This window comes from Epinephelus moara, chromosome 18 (genome assembly GCF_006386435.1).
Source record: "Epinephelus moara isolate mb chromosome 18, YSFRI_EMoa_1.0, whole genome shotgun sequence".
Classification (NCBI taxonomy): domain Eukaryota; kingdom Metazoa; phylum Chordata; class Actinopteri; order Perciformes; family Serranidae; genus Epinephelus; species Epinephelus moara.
The window spans coordinates 16741491-16768463 of NC_065523.1; the positions used below are offsets into that span (position 1 = coordinate 16741491).

Below are 26973 nucleotides of genomic sequence, written 5' to 3' on the forward strand. Positions count from 1 at the left end.
AGAATTTGAGTGTCCTCTTGTGATCCAAAGTTTTGGTAAATTACTTATTATTATTATGGGCAAAACAATGAACAGCTAAAAAAAAAAATTAACTAACAGAAATGTCAATTCCTCAGGAATGATGAGGTCAAGGCTTTAAAACATAAGTGGCAACTTTCTTGGCCTAATGACCATATTTTGCTGGAATTTTGGTGCACCAAAATCAAATCTATATTTTATGTGACTGAGATAAATTGCACCCTCCAATATTGTAATATTTACTATGAGTGTAGATTCTGGAGGGGCATTAACATGTACTGTAAAGCTGAGTTATTTATTCCCTTACAAAAAAAAGTCCCTGAGGAGTTTGTTTCAGTTGTGGAGTGCTATAAAAAATAATGCAGGTATTGTACAGGACAGTTAATTACTGCATGGCTATTTTGTTTCTTCCAAAAATAAAAAAAAAATAAAAAAAATAAAACTTGGACATATTTTAAAATGCACAAAGTGATAATGCCCACAGTGGGATCCTGGTCTGGTGAGTGCACATGTGTTTTGTTTTTTGTTTTTTTAATTTATTATTATGAAGCTTAAAAATGCCGAAACATATAATTAACACCTTACTGCAGATGTGCAATGCAAAATTTTGTGATTTTCTCCACCAACTGTACAGTTGCACTCCTGTTTATCAGCATTTTGTCTCAGTTTCAAAGTGAATAATCAGATGAGTATCACATTCAGGTTTGTTCCTCTGTGCTGAGTGTCATGAATGTCAGTCTTTTGTAGTTGTGACTTGTAACCACCTGTCACCACTGAGTGGCGCTGCATACCCATTGCTCACATTTTGAATCTCATGACTAGGTACAATGAACTTGTAGACCCTGTGATGACTGCAGTGAAAACACATACAGTAAAACTCTTTTGTGCTAATGCATTTCAATGTACCTGATAGCTTTTATAATATTTTTTTTAGAATAATTTTTAGATATTTTTTTTATAATTCTGTATCGAATGCCATGAAGAGACTGCATGGTTCAGGTCTTGGTGGACATTTGCCAAACAATAGTTTCTGTAGACCAGTAAGCAATCTCAACCGACTTAACAAAAAATGCCATTATCATATAAAAACATGAGTACAATCATTTACAAAATGTTTTATTCATTTGTGGCAGTGGGATTTTAGCAGTTCGTGCATTTGGGCAGAGAGATCTTTAAGTGATGGAAACATCACACGCAAAAGTCTTAAAGTTACAATTAAGTCATCATTATCATACAGTAACACAACAAAAAACTGAGTTCATCAGTGTGGGCTTTATATTCCCTCAACATCCAAGAGAGGAGGTTGAACTTCTATGGTTGGAGTACTGCCAGTCGTATCGTGAGATTCAATACTGTCTGTCCTCTGTTGATACAGCGAAGCCCTACAGTCTGGGTCTGTTACCTGTGCCAGCAGAGAAGATGCACGGCTTTGTATGGTGTGGACAGGGCTGGATCCAATTGGGTCATTTTGCCTGGGGCCAATGATAGAGCCCTGTTGGCCCTGGTTGTGCCCTGTGCATGTTGAAGTATGGACTGCTGAAGGGGTGAGAGAGCTGTAGGTATTATGATACTGCAACTGGCCAGTGTGAGTAATGGAGGAATGGATGGATGTCTGGGAGTTGGTCTGATTATGTGTGGGATCAGAGTTGGTTTGAACACTCAGCGATTGATGGGAGTAGCCAGAATTTACTGGGGAACATAGAGGGTGAGAGTTGCTCATCGTTGGGATAGAGGCATTGTATGGCACCTGTTGGGCCTGGCAAATCACTGGAAAGCTACTGTAGGCAGAACTAATACCCAAAAGGGATGGACCACCCTGAGCATGCGGGTGGGTCATGTAAGGAGAGTTTGGGGTTGTTCTGGGGGACTGAAAGGGGCTACATTGGCTTTGTAACCTATGGGCTGTGCCCCCCTCTCTGTCAGAGCAGCACAGGTGTAAACAGGATGACACAGGACTTGAGTGCAGCAAGGTGGGGCTTCTGCCCTGGGAGGGCATCCCACTGCAGCCCCACATATTTCTGGCAGGATGGCTAATGGCTTCATGGTGGAGGTGCAGCCCCGTGGCAATTTTTAAAGGGACATGGGGCTGCCAGCTGCTGGAGGCAGTCACACTAGGGCTGGGAACCATCTGTATGCCATAGGAATATGAGGAGACTGCAGGGGTGTGGAGCATGGCCATATGAGACTGTAGGAAATGCATTATGTTGTGGAGCTCTTTACCCAGGTTGGATACTTCTTGGTTCAAATTGTTCACCTGCAAGAAAAGAAAAGTTGGCTGTAGGGCATATCTGTATGTTTTTTTCTGTTAAAAAAAAAAAATTCTTTACAACTCCTAAATGACAAGAATGAGTGATACACATGGAAGAAAATGAGAAAAGCAGTTAAGATTAGATTATGTTGACTTCTCAGAGTACATTTAACACTGTCACCCAAATTTTGTAATTCATATTTCACAATTTTATATCACTGAGTTGGGCCTGACCATACCTCTTTGTTCAGTTTGCTGATGTTCTGTCTCACTTCCTCGGTCTCCAGAAGCAGGTTAGCACTCACCTGGAACCGGTCTGAAAATGGATAAAAAACACAGAGCTATACAATACAGCTGATCTGAGATAACACTCTATATGCATTATATAATTATGACATCTATCGCCAAATGAGCAGGATTTTATGTAATGCTCGAATATAGAGAAACAAAATGAGACACAAAGTGTTGAAATCTGATAATTTCCTTTGTTTATTCAACCCAGTATAATTTAGAGTTAAAGCTGGGGTAGGCAATTTGTGTTTACTTTGGATGGAGACATGTCTCCCAGCTGTTGTGGTTGAAGGTTTAGTAACGCTATCTGCAGCTTTCGTCTCCTGGTGTAGTTAAGCAGCATCGAATCAGTGTGTCCTTTGCCTCACTCCTCACTGCTACAGACCACCTCTCTGGAGGAGAGCTGGTAGCAGCTCCAGAGACGGATCTCCAGTAAGCGACTACAACATACAGCCAGCGCAAACCCCAGCTCCATGGGACCGGACAGCCTCGACACTCTGCCAGATCAGTAAATTTTCTGCTGCGGCCATTACACAGGTTAGACCCAGCGCTGCTGCTCTGACACCCAACCCTGGGTGGGGGGGGGGACTGTGGGGTTGCTAACTAGCTAATTTTTGTCTCATTTGTGGTCTGATAAACACAGAGAGAGAATGTGGGGCAAGGACGGGCTTAGTAAATGAGATGTGTGCAGTTTTAACAATGAAATAGGATTAAATAAATCACTGTATGGGAAATGGGTTACCGTATCCAAAATTCTGCCTACCGCAGCTTTAAGCATCTGTTCCTAAAGTGCTTTTAATCAAGCTTTTTGCTGCCCCAATCCCATATAGTTCATCTTTCATCCATTGTGCAGCTTGCAGAGACTTTACCTGTTACATTAGTCTTTGTCTCCCTCTGCTCTACATTAAATTGAAATGAGCGACCATTGTCCTCAATTCCATCCACGACCCTAGCAGAGACACAAATAAGTTTATAATTTAAAAAAAAAAAATGCAGAAATGATTACTGAATTATACTTGGGTAAAGCAGGATGAATAGGTTACCTGGGACTAAGGCTCAGTGGACTCACACAAGGCAAAGAGGGCATGAGTAAATTGGCAGGCCGATGGTTTAGGCTCGGGTCACCAGTATGACTGGGCAAAGGCGAAGGAGAGAGCTCCTGGTTAGCCAGTGGCTGAGGAGATGGGCTGCGGCCTCTTCCGCCCTGAATAGGAGAGCGACAGAGGTGGAGTGCATTGATGTGACGGAGCTCCTCTCCTAACAGGCTGCTGAGGCAGGGCTGACGAACAGGGCTGCCTATTCCAAGTAACAGAGGCACTCCCCTCTGCTGAGAGTGTCTCTTGTCTTCTCCATGTTTAGCATGATCTGCCTCAACAACGTAGGGTAGTTTATGGTCCGTGGAAGCACGACCCTGAGGAGATGACGGATGGAAATTAGATTTTCTTTTTTTTTTTTGTTTTAACAATATACCCATCATATCAGTGTACAATCAGTGGTTAAACATAAAGTAGAGGAGCTCCCATTTAATACAAAAAATCATACTTTGAAATGTATTTAATTTCTGGTGTCAAATATGTTAAAATAACACATATTTGCTTACACAGAGTGCTCAGTGAAAATATAAAACCAAAGCTTCCTCCTCTGCAACAGACCAGAAAAAAGAAAACAAACAGCGACAGTCTTGCTACATTAGTAAGTGAACTTTAGATATTATTGTATTTTTGCTTTTTATCTGTGTGCAAGTCAGTCAGCAAGTTACATTTATGAAAATAATTTATCTATGGGAAATCAAAGATTGTGTGCACACAAACTTGACTGGATGAATGTAGCAATGTTTTCTTTACTGCTTATTACAAAAGTGCTGTGTTATTGATTTTGACAGTTACAGTTCAGGCATCTTTTAGGCTCCTCTTGTAGAATCTTTTAGTCTACTTGCACACTTGATTGTAGCTTAAAGGGACAATTCATCCCAGTAACTAATTAGTTTCCTCTGTGTAATCCATATATATAAGCTGTTTCCTCTCTATTTCCCTTTTATCATATTCATCTCTATCTCAGCTATGTATATGAATTCAAGCAGTTGATGTGCCATTTCCAACATTTAACAGTTTTACATTTCAGTAAAGCAGACTGATGTCTTTTGAAGTAAAGACAGATTGTGCTGTAGCAAACTGCCAGATGTGTCAAGCAGATGAAGGCTGAAGTAATTACCTTAGCTAGGCACACATACCTGAGACAGCCTGGAAGACCATGGAAACTTAGTTACTCCCTAGAGACATCAAAATAAAAATGAACAGGGCATTTCACACATATCTATATTTGGTGGCAAAGTATAGGCATGTTGTTGTTAGGGAGCAGAAGCAAAGAAATTAAGCACTGGTACAATTCTGTCTTTCTCTGCAGTGTTTTCAGCTCTTTAAATGTGATAGACAATTTCTTACATCAGCTTCACTGCCCTCTCTCAGGTTGTAGGTGAGGTTGTGGTGGATGTCAGCGCTGAACCGGCTGCCATACTCCGGGTACAGCCCAAGGACCTCCCTCAAAGCCCTGACACTGATGTACTGTAAGTCACAGTAGGTCAGCGCCTTCACGTCTGCATTGGTCTTGATCACCTGGTCATTTTCTGGGAGATCAGCCCCAATAAGGTCACCTTTGCCTGTAGAGAGTGTCGATTAAAACAGAAGGGTTACAACAAGGTGCAACACATCCAAGAGGTGCAGAATGAGTAAGAGAGAAAATGTTTTACACTCAGTGCACACTGACCCAGGATGGCCAGGACCATGCCATCTTTCAGAACCTCCAGGGAGCCAGAGCAGACAAAATAGTTGGCTTGTAGGGCATCACCATGTCGTATAAGGTATTCTCCAGGTGCACAGAAAGAGGTCTTGATGTGCAGGGAGAGCGAACGCAAACACCCTCTGCTGGCTCGCTCAAATACAGGCAGCTGCAGGATGTCTTTGTTTAGGTGCATGGCGATGTCAGCTCGCAGTTCATCTGGGAAGTCATGCAGCAGCTAAGAAAGAGGATAAGAAAAAAAACAGACTTCAGACACCACTTTGGCTGTCAAATGCATTTGCTACAGTGTTTCAGGACATACAAAAGAGCTCATCTCTCTGAGTGATATCAATGTCTCTTTTTACTGATGTGTTTCCCTGTAAAATCCACCAGCTCAAGGCTTTTACCCAAAACTATTGCACAGAAAACTTCCATGAAGAAACATGAATATCAACAGCAGCAACTATTTACACTGTCTATTTAAAAATGATTTCTCTGTTGATGATTTATGATTTGACATATGTGGGTGGAGCTCATGTGGTAAATAAGAGATGACTGGTCATTTGAAACACTGTAAAGCTCTGTATCTATTTGTAAGCTCCATTGGGGAATATTTGTTTTTTTCACACTGAATCAAAGGACCAACACCAGCTGATAAAGACACCTCATGACGCGTCAGATGACGCTTCTGAAGAAGACTGAAGTTGACAGTCGAAACATGTCAAGGTAAAGAAACATCTCCTAATCTCTTTGTCTGAAATAAAAAAAACAACCCTCTATACTATTTAAATGAGTAGACAAAATGAACCTAATCGAGTTATTGAAAAGTTTCTAGTTGACTCAAACACAATAACTTCTTGTCCACACTGGCCTCATAGCGAATGCAGTAGGTCAGCAGCTGGAGTCCTCTGTAAAGGCCACACTATGCTCTCTGAAGCGTTCTTATAGCACTTATGACCTGATAGACTATCAGTGTAGTGTTAAAGTTGGAAAACAATATAGTTGAAGTTCAAAAAGTTGTTTCACACTGTAAACAGCCAACAGCTGCATTACTTAAAGCTGAAGTGCATCTGTTCTGTCAAACCACTTTCTGCTCATGGTTGTAGTTGTTCAGTCCACACATCAACTGTATGACTGAATCTTGTGGCCAGCTGGGGTGGCCCTTTGCACCTACAAGCTAAAAACCCAGATATTGTAATCAAGAGGTGGTACAGGGTTTCTGCAGGTGTCTATAGGTGAGCTTGAATACTTTTTTAAGGACCTTTTAAAGAAAATTATGCTGGCAATTCAAGACCTATTTTCCATCCATACTGGCAAAAAAGTATGGAGGATATGAAGGAAATAAAGTTAATAGAGTTAACAGAAGCAGTTTTAACATATTTTGTCTAGAAGAAACTACTTTTTTTTCAGTTAGGGGAGACGCCATGTAAAGGCTTATTTACACCCCCTTTATGTACTGAAATAGATACCTCCATTTCAAACACTGTAAATGTCACGGCCTCCCATGTGCCCTTAACCTAACATGTGGATGGAGAATTCTTTTCACTGTTGTTTAAGATGTTACTATACATTTATAGTTATGCTACTAGCATTTTCATATATTACCGATTCGTTGTGTTCTGCCATTATTTGAATGTTTTCGTACGGTTGCATCTCACTTGAACTATGCTACACTGCCTCCACAGTCTCCATTGGTACTACTCTGTTTCATCCGTATTTGTAAGCTTTCAGAAAACATGCACAAATTAAGATGAAATGAACACATGCATTTTCACAAAAACCTCATTAAAACTGAACTGAAAGTGAAACTTATTTATCCTCTCATTAAAGCCAGACTTCATTACTAAGTTTTTTTGTGTGAAAATGCATGTGTTTGGGAAGTACTGAGCATATGACTGGGTAAATGAGACTTGGATTATACTGCACGAGTTGTGCAAGAGTTTGTAAACAGATGTTTTGATATAGTTTTGCTGCTGTTAAACGTGATCCCAAATCAATCAATAAACATATGTTCACCGTTTTCCGTGGAGGCATGTGAGGAAAAGTTTTCTTCATGGGTTCAAGGCAACTAGGCATGACTAACTGATATACAAATGGTCATTTTGTGGTTGAAGTATTCCTGGGGTTAAGTTACAAAAGTAATTGTTAAGATCGTATTTAAGACATTTTAAAGGCTTAAAACTAAGATTATTGGATTTTTATCTTTTTAATGACCCACAGAAACTCTGTCATAGGGGCCAAGCCAGAGCTACTTTAAAACACGTGACTAGATCAGGTGCCTGGAAACAAACCTACAGTGGGATACTCATGTTGGTCTATTTCAAGAGTCTCTCTCTCCCATTGTGGTCAAAAATCACTTTGTGCAGCTCAAAAAGAGGCCTTTCCTTATTATAGTCATAGACAAGACGTCTACTTGGAATTAGATATTTTTACTTAAAGGCACTGCTACTGTAAGCAGGCTGAATGATTTTAATACCTCTTCCACCACTGTTAAATACAGAGCAAAAAACCCCAGAAATGCACAGACTGTGGTTTTAAAGGTTGATGTGCTCACATGACGTGCCAAGCTGCTTGGTAAAAACAGACACAAGGTGTTAAAGCCATCATGTTCTCAGAAACCAGTGGCTGTGTCTGCTACCTTCAACAGTGAATTAATTATCTACAGATGGTGGCGATGAGGGTGTTAATGAGCATTCTCTCTTTTTCAACTCCCACTTTTGTAATTACAGGGAACTTCTCCTAGATCGGTTCTGGCATTGTTACTGAAGTTCTATTTGCAACCAAGTGCCGTCTACTTAAGGAAATAGAATAAGACACAAGAGAATTCGAGGTGACCCACATTTTAAGAATGACGTTTCTGAATCTAGAATCCAGCACCCACACAAAATGTATTTTTTCTTCATGAAAAATACATTTCTGCACCCCACACGTTCAGCTGTTCACACACTGTACAGTTACTTATTAAAAAGAGATTCACTTTCACAGGAAAAACTTATTAGGGATAAACTGTTTCGAAGAAAGTCACAGGCAAATGGTTGCTTATTGTGAGTCTCAACCCACCTCATTGGCGTTGATGCCATTGTTGACAGACCAGGTGGCCTGAAAGTACTCAAGCATCCTCTGCTTCAGCAGCTGAGGCAGCCGATGCACACGGATGAAGTCCTTGAGATCCTTCATTCGAGTGTGGTAGAGAGAGCGCCGTGAGTACATGCGCTGGATGATGGCTGTTACATTGCCAAAGACCACAGCGTGCATCAGGGCTGGAGGTGGTAGAGGGATGCAACATTAAGATAATCTTACAATAAATCATAATTCTGGGAATGGTCTGTGATCACCAGTTAACTCACCACCCATGAGCATGATGCAGATGGAGAAGATTTTCTCGGCGTCTGTATTGGCGCAGACGTTGCCAAAACCGACGCTGGTGAGGCTGCTGAGGGTGAAGTAGAGGGAGGCGATGTAGGCACTAGGGATGGAGGGGCCCCCCGCTGTGCGGTTGATGTACGGTGTCTCCAGACGCTTTCCCAACTCCTGAAGCCAGCCTGGTGGATGAGATCAGAAGATGGTTGCATAAGACTGACTGAAATTGATTGTTGAGAATCAGTGTTTTCATGTCTGTGTTAATGAATGACCCTGTCTCCTTTGGTAGGTTATATGATGGATGAACTAATGTAGAATGATATAATGCATTACTGGTGATATAATGGAATTATTCCGTGACCTTCACTTCCTCTGGGCTGAAAGGAGACAAGCACGAGGTTGTAATGATGCTCAGGCATTCAGGCGTGACTAGAGATGTGCAGTACTGGCCCTTTGGGGTTGCCAAGTGAGACACTAAAAATGTCTTAGGAAAGCTTAATGAGTGAGGAAAAACGTTATGCTCTTGATTTAGTGGTGTTGGAGCTGTCAAACACACACACACACACACATAACACAATGTGCTCACCTATGTCCCAAGTAACAGGGTCACTGCTTTCTATCTCCTTGCGCCCGATGACGTACCAGACACAAGCCATCCAGTGAGCCAGCAGAGCAAACACAGACATGAGCAGGGTCAGGACTACAGCACTGTACTGGGAGTAGCGATCCAGTTTCTGCAACAGGCGCAGCAGACGCAGCAGACGAACAGTCTTCAGCAGGTGCACCAGCGAGGTCTGGGTGAGGAGAGGGAGAGCAGAACATACAAGCTGAACCTTTTGTGTCACATTTGCTTTGTTTTCTATCATCTCTTTAATAGCTTACCTATGTGGTTTTATTCCAAGCTTGTTCTATTTGGCAGCTTTGTTGGTACAACCTGTGACTCATCCTCTTTTCTCTTCTAACCTTGATTCACTGTCTTTTAATAGTCTCTATTGGAGAAGCACTTGCTCTGAATTTAATGTTACTGTTAGCAGGAACATTTTTATCCAGAGTCAATTTCAACAAATCCAAGGCTGTAGCTATGAGGAGGGCAAAGCAAAGCAAAGCGAGTTTAGCACCTGTAGACAAGGACAACATAGAAAGACATGAATGACAAGGATTTTAAAAAGAGTCAAACAAAAGACATAGAAGACAAAGTTACAATAAGACAAATCAAATGATAGAAACAAACAGTGCAGCAACAGTGCGGTGTAAGATAAGAATAAATATAATACAATAAATGAAAGCTTGCCACCATGCACAGCACAGCTATGACTAGGAAGGACTAAGGAAGAAAGAATATGAGCCTATACAGAGACTGTAAGTGCAGGCAGTCATGAAACAAGCATCAGCGGACTCTCCACATCTTTTCATCTCTGAATATAACCTCTGCCATCAGGAAGAAGACTCTGAGAGCCAAAGTGCAAATGAGAATGCTTGAAGCTATCGTTTGTTCCAGCCTCCATCAAGCTGCTGAACTTTTATGCTTAATCTTAGAGCAATAGAGCAATGTTTATCTCTATCTCTAAGAGGGCTGACCCAAATGCTTCGAAGCTTCAACTGTTGCCATGGTAATCAGCATTCAAATCAGTATTCGATTGCTTTGTTTTTTCTTTATTTTTTCACCAGTAAACTGTTGGAGGAAACTGAAAGGGGGTAATCAGTGTCGGACACAGATGAGGCCAGTGTCCTCAGCGCGATCATTAGCCCCTGCTTCAAGCAATTAAATTGGCTGTCAGTCAAGGAAAAGGAACAGGTGAGATGAACTTGGCAACTGTAGTGAAGCACTTGGTTTGCATCAAGTGATGTGACCCAACCGGCGGCATTCCACACACACACACACACACACACACACACACACACACACACACACACACACACAAAGCAGTGTTACGTAAGTTGGGTTGGATTTGGGTAGCTGATTAGTGTATAATTATGAAAGTGATTGATTACTATCGCCCCCTACCCCCTGGGTTCCATTGAAGCCTTGAATATTTATGGGTGATTGTCACTGAAGCTTTGTGGCCCCAAAAGTGGTATTTGGGACACCCCTAACCTCTAAGTGAAAGTGTAGCTTTAATACTGTAAAATGCAAAAGGTTAAAGCCCTGATAGGGAGATGTCTTTGCGTGTCATCTGAAGCGGGCAGCAAAGTAAGACTAATCCATGAGAAGCACTAGTGTTTATCTGGAGGATAAAACTGAAGCGGACAGACAAACGAGAATGCTCAGTGAAGTGGTTGAATGTAGAGGGATAATAGTCTCCAGTCCAATGCTCAGGGGGGAACAATACTATTAGATCATTAATGGCAAGTCTCAAAGTTAGTGCACTTGAAGAGACAGGAAAGTCTAAAACCCGGGGACACACTGTACTTTACGATTCCTCAAAAAGATCCTCTTACCACTGTGATGTTAAAAGCATAGAGGAGGTCAAAGGGCAACGCTGCAATCAGATCCACAAAGAACCAAGTGGTGCAGTAATGGAGGTAGATGGAGCGGGCGTCGTACACTACCTGACCTGACTGACTCACATAGGTAGTACGAAAATTCAGGATAATATCTGAAAGGAGAGAAGCAAAAGGAAATGTATCACAAAACAGAATTAAAACACCAGAAGAAAAATGTTTCAAGACTGGGAGTTTGGGAGTTTACTTGGTTACGTACAAAATAATTAAAATTTAACTGACTAATAATAAATACCTTGGAATTATAAAATAGGTGATTCCTTTGTATCTTACTAGGAAAAATAGTAAACTGTAATATATATTTAGCTGGCTTTAAAGCTACAGTTGGTGATTTTATGAAAATAACTTTGTGTCATATTTGCTGAAACTGTCACTGTATTCTGAAAAAAGTACATAAACAGATAGTGTATGTAAAAGAAATCATGTCCCTCCTCCTCTTCCCACTACCTCTAATGGCATTCGATAGAATCAGATCACGGCGCACCAGAAACAATCAATTAGAGCCGAGGAGTCTCTCACACACCTCTCAATTATGTCAATCACTGCTCGTGAACTGAGGTCAAACTGTCAAACTAGGCAGCGCTGATCAAATATGAATCAAGATTCTGTTACTGCATTGCCTGTTTCTTGTCTCAAATGTTTTCAGAAACGTATTTTAGTGTACTGTTTAGCTGTAAAATGAGAACGTTTGTGAGCTGGCAACCCGACAAACACTGACTTTCACCTGGGAGATCGGTGTTTGCGTCCCATAATATTATAAAGCCAAACCCTGTTCTTTTTTCCTTAACCCAACCACATGGATTTGTTGTTTGTTGAAGGAGAAAAAAACAAATTTGTGGTGTTGTACTGACATAGGTGCGTGTATTTTGAAAGAGACAGTATGTAAATGTTAAATTTCCTGTAAAAAAAGAAGGTGTATTTTGGAAGACAATGCATGTAACAGGCAGAACTTGACACGGTGTCCCAGAACATCAAAACCAACGCACCAGGTTACCTTGCACATCACATGTTGACGTGGTCGACCAAACGTCAATATGTGACGAGGTTGGAGTGAGAATGTGTTGGAGCTGGCAACCATGCTGGAACACTAGACTGAAGTACTAACTAGGAACCAACTTTCTCATTTTTATTTCTAAATAAAATATATAATAAAATAAATAAATAAAACAAATAAAATATGTGGGAGCACATATGAAACAGGGGTTTGGGGGTTCTCTGCCAGAAAACTTTGAGCTTTAAACACTATGAATTTAATCTATCAAAATAAAAGTCCTCTGCTACTTCTACAATACTACTACAATATAGTAAGCAGAGGAGTATGACTTTTTTTCCCCTAAGATCTCTTTAAGTGGTATAAATATAGTGACAGTTCTAGCAAATATGACAAAAGTTATTTTTTTATAGAAGTTACCAACTGTAGCTTTAAAATAATGGCTGCAGTAGCTGTTATGGATGTAGTCTGAAACATGAAAAAAAAAAACCATACTACGGATATTAGGGGCATAATAAATAGCTGGAGGAGGTGAGATTATGTCGGTCATTTTCAATATTGCAGTAAACTATATTAAGCCGGTGGTTAATTATTTGAAAGCAAATGTTCAATTGGAAATAAAACCCTGTAGCTCTAGACTGATATTTAGAAAACACATTGTAATTCATCCATGACAATATATGACAACTAAAAAGGACAAGCTCTTTTCTTGTTTATTGCAATACGATTGAATCGAGAGTGTTCATGAATTTAAATGAAGCTGGCTCAGGGACAAGCATTTGTAGTGCTCTACTCTAAATGTCTTCACTGACGATTGCCATGAAAATGATTTACTTTCACCAACAAGGAAAGATGGAGCAGCAGCATACACCAGGCGAACTCATTTTGTCCAGATAGGAAGTCACAGAGCGTCATGACAGATGTGCTATCACACTTCGTTTGGAGGAAAAGTGGGACGAAGTGAGAGAAATCTAATTATGATTCGTAACCTGGGGCAACAGAGACACCCTGAGTGGGCGAGGGAAGGTGGGAGGTGTAGCTGTGTGTTAGCCATCGCCAGGGAAACTACTGCAGCTGCACTGGGGAATAAAGTTGTTTTTAATTTAAACTGTACTGCTGTTTCTTCATAATTCTGCTCAAGATGCTTCAGCATGAAGGTCAGCTAGTGTGTAGCATGCAATCACTGCAGGAGATGTTACTTTAAAATTATAGTGGTACGAGCTACCAATTATCCCACAGAAAGAAGAATACAACCACCCACTATCTGGAGAAATGACTGGCATGAGTGCAAACATACACAACGATAGCGAAAATGTTTTATTCAAACATGAATATATCATACCAAGTATGAAGAGCATCTCCACTGCTATGTCACTGCCCATAGTGCTGCGGCTGACAAGTGAGTGGTAGTCGCTGCCCTCATCATGACTGACAAAGCAGATGTCATAAGGCACAGCCACAGCAACATAGAATGTCGCCAGTAGAATGAGCCAGTCCCACAAGGCCTTGGAGATGCTGTAGTGTAGCAGGATGAAGCGTGATTTCTTAACAGCTGCCACCTTGTACTCAGGTAGAGACGGTTTCTGAAACACACTCTGAAAGACAATGGCACATGTAAACCGCATTATAATCCTGAAAGCATCACGAGGATCTGAGCTCTGTGAAAAAAAATGGAAGGCATGAGATTTTAAACTGCATTGCTCTCACTGACATCCCGGTGCTGAGTCAAACAGTACTAAATATTTATAAACTGATTTAAGATTACAAATCAGAAGTGCTTGGAATATATTTACAGCCACATCGAACCCTGATGTGTGATGAGTTCTTCTGATAAATGAAACCAAATTTGAAAATTAAATAGGACAAATGATGCAGCACTGGCATTAATCAGCTCAGCATGAAACAGTGAAGGTATCAAGTACACGTGCCTATCATCATCTACATAACAGTTCAAATACATTTTGAATAGACTTGAATGAATAATTTATGCTGATAAGACAGCAGTGGTTTAAAGGTTCTGTATGTGACGTTCAGAACATTTATAGAGTGGCAAACAACTATTTGTTATGTATAGATTTAGTGGGATAATTGCAACCTGAGCAGAGAAAGACATCACACTCCTTCTGTGTTTGCTGTAACCTGAGCTTCACTGTTCGTTGTTGTGGGTGGAGGTCAAGCAACACGTGCATGGTATGCTATGACTCCCTGTTTTTGTATCCCATTAAAAAGCTCGTCACGCCTCTCTCCACTGCGCTCATACCCTGTCTCAACCATTATTGCAGAAACATAGCACCCACCTTCCGGTTGTCCCCTAGCTTAACACTAGTAATTTTCATATTTGAGTACTCACATTAAATTATTGTCGAATAAAAAATCGAATGTAAGAATAGGGTCCAAAATGAACACCCAAGTAAAAATGCAGGCAGGGGTAAGGGTTAGCAGACTATAGAGCAGTGGATCCCAACTGGTGGATTGCGGGTCCATTCTGAATGGACCGCAAGTGACTCGCAAGCATTGACACTTTAGTTTTAAGTACACTGAATTTCCGACACAGAGATTTTATTTTATAGTGGTATTTCCTGCTGTAGATTAAGTGACTTATGGACAGCTACTTGACAGAGACAGCAAACCATGTATGGCCAAACACAAGTATGATGCTTAATGTAGTAAACTGTGTGGACCTTCAACTTATAACTAAGGAGAAATCTGGACCTTGGGGCTGGACCAGTTGGGAACCACCGCTATAGAGAATAGTTAGGATATTATGCAAGTTTAATGCTTAATTCACTCCATTTATTTGGGCAAAATACTTGCAAACACCACTCTTATGTCTGGTCGCCATTCTGCCTGTAACGCTAGGTTGAGTGACATCTGACTGAAAACACTGAACGTTATCTGCGGCTGCACAAATCTATCAAGGTTTTCAATAAATCAAAGTAAAACACAGAGAGAGTATTCCAAGAAGTGAGAAAAAAAATCACTTTTGAGACTGTGACACTGGAATATACATCTGAATACATATATTTGGAATTTACTCTTAATGAACTTATGACCTATGAAGTTTGAAATAGGGTCTTGGCAGATTCAGCTGGGGGAGTCTATTGTCAACAAGTTAGAAATATCCTGGGTATTTTATTTGTTCGTGGCTCCATAATATGCATTTCCCCTTTATTATGGTATGCTTCAGCGATATGGTGATTCAAAGAATGTAAAGTAGCAGACTCTAAACAGAACAGAGCTGCACACTGTTATGCATTCAAGATTGCTTCTGCTTTGGCTGTTCAGGGTGATATGGGTTGGATTTCTGAATTATTAAGGCAAATATATAAAATGATAAGACTGTGATATTGTTTGCTTAATATGGCAGAAAACATGGTCAATAATGATCATTTTTATTTGGAGTAAATTGCATAATTCTTCATGGGCTACAAAGCTTCATGCTGTTTAAGGAAGCTGAAGTACAATATATGTACAGGAATAATTTATCATGTAGCGTGAACACAATTAGAAGAAGGTTACTTTGAAGATTTGAGGAAAAATGGTCAAAAGATTTCTTGTTAACACCAAAATTGCAAATATATATTCAAATCAAGCACAATTATGGCACCGAAACTTATGTTATAGCAAAAATTATCAAGAGGTCAGAGGTCCTTAGTTGCACAGTTGAGAACAGGAATCTTTCCTCGGGCCCTTTAAGTTGGCAAATTTAAAAACATTCAGGAGAAAAACAAGTTGTGTCAATTTTGCAAATTAGGAGAAGCTGAGAATGAATCGAATTTTCTTTTGTATTGTGCTAATTATGATAAGTTGAGAATATCTATATTTAATGACCTTTAATAACCTCTGTTTCTGAAGCTTGGAAAAACATCAGCATGGTCTGTTTGTTTAGTTTTACTTTTGATTTATGGTGCTACTCTAATTTCTGATATCTCTTTTTCTAATGGTGTCTCGTAAGCCTGTTTGAACTGGGTATATTATTCAACCATGACACAATAATGAAATCATATCAAATCAAACAAAAAGTCCCATCCAAAGCTGTCAGCATCTACTATAGTACATCTACTATAGTACTATAGTACAGTTATATTTATGTTATGTATATCACCCATTCTTGAGAAGTGGGACAAATGTCCTACCAAAAAAAAAAAAGCCTTAAATTTAAAGTTATTAACAGACTAATTCTCTTTCAGGGGTAAAATATTATTTTTTAAAGGATTTATCTATATGAAATAAATATGATTTATAAAATATTTTTGATCTGCTTGCATTTTTTAACTTCTAAACTTGTCTTGTGCCAAAAAAACACCCTTGTCCCAGACAAGAATTCACAACTTAAACAATTAAAAATTATGTTAAAATTGTAAAAAGTGTTCCCAAAAAGGCAGGTATGCTCAAGTACTGGTGAGCTTTCTGATTTTTTAATACTTCAGTAAATAATATTGCTATCGGGTGTGTCTCAACTATACCATGGCAACTCTATCGCCCTTCTAAATAAAACTAGATAAGAATTATGGTTTAAAAATGAATATTTTGATCAGCGTTAAGAGAACTTTGCAACTTTGAAAAATTCTAAATGGCTACTTAATAGTTAAGACTTTGATCTTTCAAAATGTATTTTTTTCAGCCTAATTGAAGTCTAAAAATCAAAAACCCAAAAGTAAGATTTTGCCCAAATTCTTGAGTGCTGGCTCAGCCAATTCCGTGTTGAGAACCATGAGGAGACAACCTGGATCAGGTTCTGAATCATAGATATGCTCTGAATGTTGCATACAGCTCCTTTAAAGATAATAAATGCTTACTCTAAGGAAAGTAGCCAAACTTTACTCAGTAATATGATAAATACTGAGACACATACAGATCATGGGTTTAATAATCTTAATGATCCAGGGTTTTGCACTTACATTGGTCAGTTTCCTCTTTCCCCTCTTGGTGAACAGGTTGGTCAGGTGGTGCAGAATAGTCCTACCCCGCTCTCGAGCTTGGGAAAAGTGTGATTGATTACTCTTCCTGCTGTGGTGAGCAGCATCCGATAAACCTGTGAGCAAAATCATCATACTCACTGAATTAATAAAAGTGCTGTATTCCATTTAACTTTAAATTGTATAGATAAATGTGGCAGCATGACATTTTGAAGATGAATTAGCACATAGCCAGGCCTTACCGTCTCCTTGGCTGTAGTGATGGCTTTTCCCATATGACTCAGTGATGTCTTTGAAGGACAAGAGGAAGAGCACCACCTCACCTTTCTCATTTTTAATTGGCACAATATCCAGGAGGCACCAAAATTGATTTCCTAAGGATATTAAAAAAGTTATTACTCTGAGATTACTACTATAGTTGTTCCCTCTAAAAGGATGATTGGATTTCTATTAATGCTGGAAAAACATTTTTTTTTCTCTCATCACCTTATCACCTCACTCGCTTCTGTTTGTGATCTGGAGTTGCTTTATTTGAAAATAAATTAACCTCACACTAAAAGAAGGGTTCAAATTCGGAACACTATCATCAGTTCTCACGTGTACAAATACTTTTTAGGTTAGGTTTCAATACAGTATTAAAACATGTGTTTCAGAGTGCATGGCCAACTCAACATCTGGGTGATCACCTGAATATGAGCCTCACCATTTTTCCTATAGAAGCAGACTTCTCCCTGGTACTCCTGCTGGCCCTCCAGAGCTTTGTCTACCTGCTGGATTACACTCTCATTGGTCTCGGCTCCATGGAGGAAGCTGCAGGTGCAAGTTTTCTGCATCACCTCAGTGCGAACAAAGCCGGTCAGCTCACAGAAACCATCAGAGCAGTATACGATGGGGTAGCCATGACGACCCTGAGCATTTCCCAGCAGGAAGTTACTGTCTGCAAGGGAAATAAAGGTTAGAGGTAAAGCTATTGTGTGACCCTGAGCAATAGAAAAAACTGACAATATCTTGTGCTTTTCAAATTGCACTGCTCGAGATAGCTACAGCTCTGAAAGAAAGCTCTGAACAAGTAACACTCAGACACAGCGACCAGGTTGTCCTCTCTTTCCCCATTTCCTCTACAGATTTCTCTCCAGATTTGATTTGTTTGTTGATGCACCAAAAGAAAACAACTAATTTTTTTTCTTTTTCTGAGTCATTCCATCTGCCTTCAGCTTAGAGCCCTGAAATCATCTAGTGCACATCAGAGAGGGCTTTGAAGTAAGCCGGTGGTGTGTGTGTGTGTATGAAGTCTAAGGATATATGCAGGGTCCAGCTGGCTCCATGGGGGACCAGTGCCTCAGTAAGGCTTTGGCCCTTAATTAGCATGCAAGGCACATTTTCATCCTGCCACCAGTTGTGCATTGGATTTTAGGCAAATTTTTACACAGCCAGACACACACACGCACAATATCTTTTTTAAAGATCCATCCATCCGTCCCTCTACCACTGATTATCAGCGGCCTTGTCACTGTGGCAGCAGGCTAAGCAAGGTATAGACGTCCCGCTCCCCAGCAACCTTCTTCGGCCCCTTAAGGCATTCCTAAGCTAGGCGAGATGTATAATCACCCCAGCATGCCATGGATCTGCCATGAGGTCTCCTACCACTTGGGCATGCTTGGAAAACCTCCAAAGGAGGGTGCCCAGAGGGGGAATCCTGATCAGATGCCTGAAACACCTCCACTGGCTCCTTTCAGCGCAGGAACAAGTGACTAGCACGAGTGCACAAGATCCCAAGAGACTTAACCTCCTTCACTTGGGCAGGAAATTCACTCCCAAACTGTTTCAGAGAGTTGGTTCAACTTTATAATCACTTTGGAGGATGCAGTTTGTGGTGCTGTTGAATTGTGTCGCGTTATGCTGACAGGTGTTTCAGTCATATTGTCCATTTATATCAATGAGTGTGGGTGAAATAACCGGATCCTCTCTGTATAATGCAATACAGTCCAACAGCTGCACAAACTACATCCTCCAAAAATGCCATAAAGTTGAAGCAATACCTCTGTCACACAGTAAAAGCAAAATTGAACATTCAAGGTTAGGTATAATTTGATATGAAGGACTGTAGTTATTAGACTGTATTAGCTGGATATGCGTACCTAATAAACTTGCAGTAGTCGTCAACCAGACAGGAAGTTACTGGTCTTGACCAAAAAATTGGTACATAACTTTCTTTCTTCGTTTGTACATATTGCTTTTTGGATGGATTAAACAAGCAAACAATAAACAAAATATTAACTGGTGAACTTTTGCTGGTAAGCAGATTTTGATGCCTTTAGACGGAGACAGTTTAGCTGTCTCCCCGATTCAATCTTGTGCTAAGCTAGAGAGAGACTTCTATGTCTAAAAGATGCTTTCATTCCTGAGAAATAATGGTGGAGATGACAAGCTTTGCTAAATCCACTCAGACAGATACTTGAAAACGAAAGCCTATTTTTTTTTTTCCTTTAAGATTTATTCTTTCTAACTGCTGGAACACTGAGGAGTCATTGTAGGTCAAGAAGTGTAGGTGGTAAAGCAGAAGAAAATGATAATGAAACTTCAACTAGACAAATGACTAAATTCAATCTGTAGGATGTTCTATGTTTCTTTTGTAATAAACAGAACAGTTACACAACAGAGTTTCTTCACATCAGTCTTCTAGGAGGGCTGTGACAGGGTGCCATGTGGGTAGAAAGAATTTAACTGGGAAATAAATAGGTCAGACATGATGCTATGACATTAAGATTTGGTGTTTTCTGTCTATGGAAACCACACAGAAGGTGTGTGTGAGTAATCTCCCTGTTGACAAGCTGTCATCTGCTAAAAAGGAATATAGAGCTTGGAAGTGAAGTAGCCTACCTAATTTAATCCATTCTTTAGGAGATGCAGAATAATTTGTAAGAATATATGATATGGGGTCATGCACTACAGGGTTCATTATAAAGAAACAAAAGCAAAATCTCTCCATCGTTTACTGACTAATGCATGTCTGCTTTCACTCGTCTCCAAATAATACTAAATATCCCTTCAATATTTAGACAGATGGACCGAGTCACTGAACGGTGTCTTCTTTCATTTATTTGTTCAGTCACTCTCTGAATGCCAGCTGATTCAATTTCAAACAAACATCTTTGTCCGACTATGCTGCAAAACACTATAATGATGAAAAAGCTGCAAAGACAACACCGAACACCTGTACTGCTGTCCGTTTTAATGCAAGTGTTGCTTTGTTTTCTCCCCAATGCTGGGGAAGTAAACACACTGTGATGATACCACATGCAGCTGTAGATTCACCTGATCCATTCTAGGCTACATTATTTTTAAACCAGAAAATAATTACAAAGCAGGCAGCATCCGGGGGGGTTGGGGGTTGGGGGTGTTAACAAGTGTTTGTTCTGGAGGAAAAGACATGCAATTAGTGATATGTGTGGAAATTCTCTACCTGATAAGTGTTCAGTTAATCTCACAAGAAACTAAATTAAGATCCCGCCACACTTGTGTTGCCATAGCAATTTGTGTAGGAAAGAAAAGCATATGCCAATGCTGCAATTTGCATCTGCAGGGTTACTAAGACACTGAGCCCTCTAAAGAACAGTTGTACACAATAAAGGATATGCAATATTCATACTCAACGCATTTAATGGATGTAAATGACTGATTACTTAAGTGAGGATTGGGTACCAATACAATTGCTCCTCAGATAAAACTGAAGATCCTTGTGCAGATTTTCATCCATTATATTATATTATATTATATTATATTATATTATAATATATTATATTATATTATATTATATTATATTATATTATATTATACATATATCATCATATCATATCAGACTCTAGCACCAAATAGCATCACCAGCACAAGATGGCAGCGCCTATTCTGGCTTCATTTTTGTACAGTGGGGGTAAGTGGTTGTTGTCCATTTTTATATACAGTCTTTGAAGAAGACACAGAAGAACATTAGGCTTGCTCTTTTCTGGCTAACCAAAATTCACATTATCTCCAAAATATGTCACCAACCTATCCTATCTGTCCTTTAAAGTCCTTTAATGTTATCACAAGAATAAGAAGGAAGCAAAAATGATAGAAGTTGTTGGGTTTCTTTACAACATTTTAGCACATAGCATATCTCAGTAGCATATCTCAGTACAACAGGCAAGAGAAAAGTTGACTGAAGTTCTGCCGTGTTCCAGGCTTGCTCAATCATTATTGGACCACAGAGAGAAAAGAGACGGGACTTAGGACGGTTAATTTCAAAGCATAATCGAATCCCTGGAAATCAGTTATGGGTTTTGGTTTTGTTGTGCCACCCCAAAATTTTCAGTGACCCCTCTGGCCACCCCTAAGAAAAGTTTCTTGGGGTGCCACTGCCTAAATCTCCAGCTTTGATGGGGGCAGCTCAGACTCCACTAATGGATATAAGGTTTTTGCAATCTTTGGCCTTCCTGTCTTCAGCACTACCAAAAAATACTGCAAAGTTGTTTCTGTGACTTGCCAATCACCTTCCCTGCAATTTAGCAATCTTGGAGAACTTGTTTTTTGCTCTTGGCACTCAAGTTGCAGTACCATGCAGTTATGTTATGCTTTTAACCAGACTTTTGTATGCCATCCTAAGTATGTGTTGGCTCACACCAAAGCTCCTCTACTTCCTGGTGAAAAACAAATTGCTGATTGGCTCTCTTAAAAATGCTCTCTGAGCTCTCATTAAAAGTTGGGGTCTGTTCAGTGACAGTCTCTAAGTACGTAAAATGTTCCACTTTTCCTAGGCTGGAGTGTGACATGGAGGATCATATATCATATATAAATGTTATCATTACTGATGCAAATCAGTCAGATTGCTCTCTCAACTGTAATCTTTACAAGCAAAAGTATATCTTGCTGTCTCTGAAATCAAACTCTTCCACTTTCCTCTACCACTTTTCTCTCCTTCAGCGTGTTTTTATGGCTTAATGTTAATCCAGAGAACAGTATGGCTCACACTGACAGCCATAAATGCCTGACTGACCCAAGAATTGTTCATCAGAACAAGAAAATAAGTGCACAAGAATTTTTAATATCTTACCCAATGTTATGTCTCTAGTTCCACTTGGCAGTCACCTAATACATTTTCTTCCTTTCAGTTAAATTGCAGTCACTCAAACACAATGATTCTTACTGCTAATTATCCGTGACAGCACTTATAAAGAGGAGAAAGATGTAATTTCAACATGGGCAATTAGTAGAAGAGATTGTAGATGAGGAATAAAAGGAAACTACAGCTTTCTATGGCTGGTACTGTACTCTTATATCACTGAAACAATTACTATGATTCTCCACAGTTCACAAAGTAAAAATATTATAACAGATATCATAAATGTTACCCTAAACTGTCAATTTAATTCTGTCTCTAGCTGACCTTAATCACCTATATTTAGAGGTGACAATCGATATTGAGTAATTATAATGTTTTCTCTGCTTTCAAAGATGATGAATGAGCAAAACCTCTGATGATATTTGATTGACTCTTGACCTTTACATAATTCATTTTAATTCATTTCCCTGCAAATATCAGGGCTGTGTGAATACCACCTTCATTCCCCTGAGCCCAGCCTCAATTTACATTCACACTGTGGATATTTGTTTAATTTTTTTCTGCATAGTGATATGACTTGAAATCGTCATACCCTTGTCCTCTAAGAGATGTCATCACACAGAAAGGCTTCCGATTACACCGAGAGGGATTTAAGGCAGTTCCTCAGATCGAACAGTGCTCTGCTCTGAAGTCATCTCTTCTCAGTTGGCCCTTTCACCTCCCACTCAGCTACTTGGTCAATCCGCCCACTTGCAAACTGATACAGAGGTATTGTAGCAGCTAAGATTAAGAAAATGTCTGCCGCACTATGTGCAAGACTCTATATGTGTGTCTCATACAGGAAGCACGGACAAGACGAGACGAGATAGTGTCATCACACTGAGTTGGTGAAGTTGTTAAGGAGATGGACAGTCTGACCTATACACACTTTGTCATACCTTTCATCATGTTCTGGAAAAAGCTGACAAGTGCCTGCTGATGACTTTCTACTCTGCTGATTCTGAGGCACGAGATGGCAGGAACAAACAGTATACAGCAAAGCAAGGGTCAAAATTAATGAACAGTGGGTGAACATCCTTACTGGCCAAGCATGAGAATAAGCAACCACTAATTGTTGGACTGTATTTTAATAATGCAATAGCACAGATTGGTACGGTTCATGTGTGTAACATCTGTGAGGCTGCATCCAGGTAGGCCTACATCTGCTGTTATATTGAGGTACAGCATGCTCTGTGCAAAAAGGTTGTTCTGGGTATAGCACTTTATAAAACAAGGAGCCTGGCCTCTACAAATAGGAAAATGATAATGCTACCTGAGAACCATTTTGCATGTGTTTTTTTTAAGTTGAATTTAGACTTGCGAAGATATTCAAAGTCCAATCATGTCAGGTTTTTGATGCATAATCTTTAATTTTTTTTAAACACAATAACAGCAAAAGACAATGGTAAAAATAAAATAAGACAAGCAAAAAGGTGTTACATTTTGTAAGTAAAGATTTGCTTCTTCAAGTCTACTTGTGATCGCAGATTGTTTTATTACAAGTTTTCAGTTATAGTATTTAGTATAATTCTGTAATAGTTGCCATACATTTCCATCAAATATTTTTTTATGTCCTTATGGACCTATCCTGGTTAAATAAGGGTAAAAAAAAGCACTTGCTGGCAGAAACACACAGTGACTGAAAGAGTGACACTGTACTGAAACAGATCTGCTCCTGACTGACATGGATCTATCTTCAGCAGTAACACAAAGCCAATTTTCACTAATTAACACCTCCGTAGTCTCATTTGCATAGACCTTCCATTTTGTTGTGCCTCTCCCAGGGTGTTAACAGGTATCAGACACTTACATTCAATGCTTTTGACCTTTAATAGTGAGTTAGGTTAATCTACATTTTGCCAACAGGTAACTTTAAATATAATGTAAAAAGGTGGTATAAGGCTCAGTGGGTTTAAAAATCTGTAACATTAGAAATGTCGATTTAAATGCAGAAGAGCTTGACTCATTTTGACAAAAGGAAATTAAAAGATGGATAAATTATATAAGATAAAAATGTTTGTTGCATTTACAACCTCACAATTAAGACTGTTTAATGACTTTATGGCTTAATATTAATAAAACTGCAATGAAGATACTTAAAGACTTTTTTAGGACCTGAAGATACCCTTTCTCCAGCTGTCCTTATGTGCCCTAAGCAGAAAAACATCTAAAGGATGTGCAAAACAAATATCAACATCAAGATATTACCAACATACTGTACTGTACTGTTGTGGAAGTCTGTTGTGCTGCTAATGTTTTAAAGTTTAATGTTAAAGAAGAACATGTATAAGCAACATGTAAAACCTGCTGAAACCACACAGACATTCTTAGGCAAATGTATGGGTACTTCTTGTTTAGTAACAATAAATTGGAGGAATGAGGACAAAAATAAGCTTTACAGCCTTTGAAATTGCTGCTGAAGGATTTCATTTAACACGTCTTCGTTCTAAATAAAGACCTTGACTGAAAAACTCATGAATCTCAACAGTGAAACATCATAATAAGCAGCTCTGTGGCTCAACAAGTAGCTCCTCAGTTCCAATACATCATCCTAAACTGCACTGTCCGTCTCCATTTCTACTGTAGGTCTGCTTTACTGTCACAACTTGCAGTCTTTTAATTGGATCTCACAATTGTTAGACACATTTTTCGACAGCAGTGATTTTCAGTGCCAGTCACTCACAATCCAAAACTGGGTTACAAAAATGCCAAAGGCTAAACTCCTAAAAGCTTAATTGGTACAGCCGCTACTTTAAAACTGAGAGGAATCTTTTTGCAGGCATCGCAATTTTAACATGGTGATGCATGTCTCTGGAAACAAAGTTTGCAACATATTGACTGCAGTATTGTGATGATACAGTTTGCCCAAAGTCCCAACACAGGCAACTTGTCCAAAGATGTACACAACTAGAAAGAAAGTAGCCTACTGAATTTTTTCTTTGTCTCACAAATATCATTTAAACTACAAGCCTTTGTGCCTTTGCATAATATGCAATTTTTTTTTTTTTTACCTTGACAAGGTATAAAGGTAAAGTCATAAATATGCAGGGAAAACTGTAGAGTGTCAAGGAAATCTCTTCTCCAAAAATATACTCACGAGTGCCATCAAAATGGTTTGCAATGGTGTCCAGGAAAGTGTTCTGTGGAGCGAGGAGGCCCTTCATCACAGGCATCTTGTACAAGCTTAGGAGACGACTGCAGACTCTCAGACAGCACTTTCCAATAGTTCCTCACCATTCCCCAAAGACGTTCTGAAATAAAACCACGCTGCCTCTCCTTGGGCTCGCTTCTAACTCTTCCACAATGATTTGATGAGAGCACAAGTTGTTCCTATTCTATGCTGTCGAGAGAAAACCATTGACTTGCATCATTTCTTCTTCGGTGCAGAGCTTGAAGGTGTTGCAGTTCTCTAAAGCTTCTCTTTCAGTATTAAGTCAGGTTTCAGCTGCGCATCCCTCCGCTCTCAGCGCAGCTCCTGTACCACAGTGAAGCCTCAGCCTCTCTTCAGTCAGTGTAACTCCACTCACCATGGTTCCTGCCATCTCCCAGTCCCCTGCCTATCGCTCTCTCTCTCTCTCTCTCTCTCCCTCCCTCTGTCTCTCATACAAAAGACTGTACCATCCCCCTTTTCCACACACAGTGAATTTATTAGTTCTATGTCTGTGTCTTTTCTGAAACTACATGATGCTCCTCTGTTGCTCAGGCTGCTCGCCTCAAGTTGTTGATCATTAATGTGTGTACAGTATATGTAACACTGTGAAACAAGAAAAGAGTGTTTGCATGGATATCCTTCAAAACAGAGGACAAGACCTTTTAAGTATCTGTACAAAGAAACTGCCTTCTTTGCTGCTTCTTTATGGACATATGGAGGTCAGAGGTCAGGTTGGATAAAGAGCAGCATTGGGTGATGATTCACCGTCTAGCTCAATAACACTATAGCACATTAGTGGTAAATGTCTGTCAGCAGCTTGAAGTATCAAACAGCCTGCTGTCTGTATCACCAGCACATTTTCTTTGCTGCCTATACTGCACATAAACAAACACCCACACATACATAGCCGCTTTAACACACGGAGTACAAGCTTTCATGCGCACACACACACACACACACACACACACACACACACACACACACAAACCCACTGATGGCATTTCTAAATAACAACACGGAGTGGTTCTTTGTATAGCATCCATGCCAATTACTGCCTTTCCTCAAGGTTTCATGTGGAGAGTAAATTTGTTGTGCACAATCACACATCCACTTGGAGCTGACATTTCATTAATGCTTAGGTTATCTACACTTATTCATAGAAAGGTCAAACACACAGCCTGTTAAAATTGATAGAAGTTTTCGTACTACAAAAACACTTTTGTTGTAAACTGTCTGGTTGGTTTGTCAGATTTAGAATACTTAAGCAAATATAAGCAGTAATCGGTGCAACCTCACGGACTGCATTTTTTCATCTGCGTAATATTGCGAAAGTTAGGCCTATCCTGACACGAAAAGATGCAGAAAAAGTGGTCCACGCTTTTGTTACCTCTAGGCTGGATTACTGTAACTCTCTATTATCAGGTAGCTCTAGTAAGTCCTTAAAAACTCTCCAGCTAATTCAGAATGCAGCAGCACGTGTACTAACAGGAACTAAGAAACGAGATCATATTTCTCCTGTTTTAGCTTCGCTGCACTGGCTCCCTGTAAAATCCAGAATTGAATTTAAAATCCTACTGTTAA

The 26973-nt window shown here is 39.7% G+C and overlaps 1 protein-coding gene across 1 annotated transcript; it reads right to left on the minus strand.

Annotated features, from left to right (window-relative positions):
• Positions 1–1013: 1013 nt before the first annotated feature.
• Positions 1014–25787, minus strand: kcnh4a (potassium voltage-gated channel, subfamily H (eag-related), member 4a). The gene is made up of 16 exons (XM_050068956.1): positions 25339–25787; positions 17808–18041; positions 17347–17478; positions 17087–17220; positions 13528–13780; positions 11132–11289; positions 9279–9486; positions 8680–8874; positions 8393–8592; positions 5321–5570; positions 4999–5213; positions 4788–4826; positions 3601–3968; positions 3427–3506; positions 2506–2582; positions 1014–2272 (listed from the first exon to the last, which is right to left on the minus strand). The coding sequence occupies exons 1-16, from the start codon at positions 25412–25414 to the stop codon at positions 1292–1294; spliced, it is 3600 nt and encodes a 1199-aa protein (XP_049924913.1). The 5' UTR covers positions 25415–25787; the 3' UTR covers positions 1014–1291.
• Positions 25788–26973: the final 1186 nt, after the last annotated feature.

Bases quoted from the DNA above. Each gene is read 5' to 3' on its own strand.
- kcnh4a (XM_050068956.1), bottom strand. From the start codon at position 25,414: ATGCCTGTGATGAAGGGCCTCCTCGCTCCACAGAACACTTTCCTGGAC. The intron at 18,042-25,338 runs GTGAGTATATTT...TTTCCCTTGCAG, and splicing joins AAACCATTTTGATGGCACTC to ACAGTAACTTCCTGCTGGGA. The intron at 2,583-3,426 runs GTAAAGTCTCTG...ATCCATTTTCAG, and splicing joins GACAAAGACTAATGTAACAG to ACCGGTTCCAGGTGAGTGCT.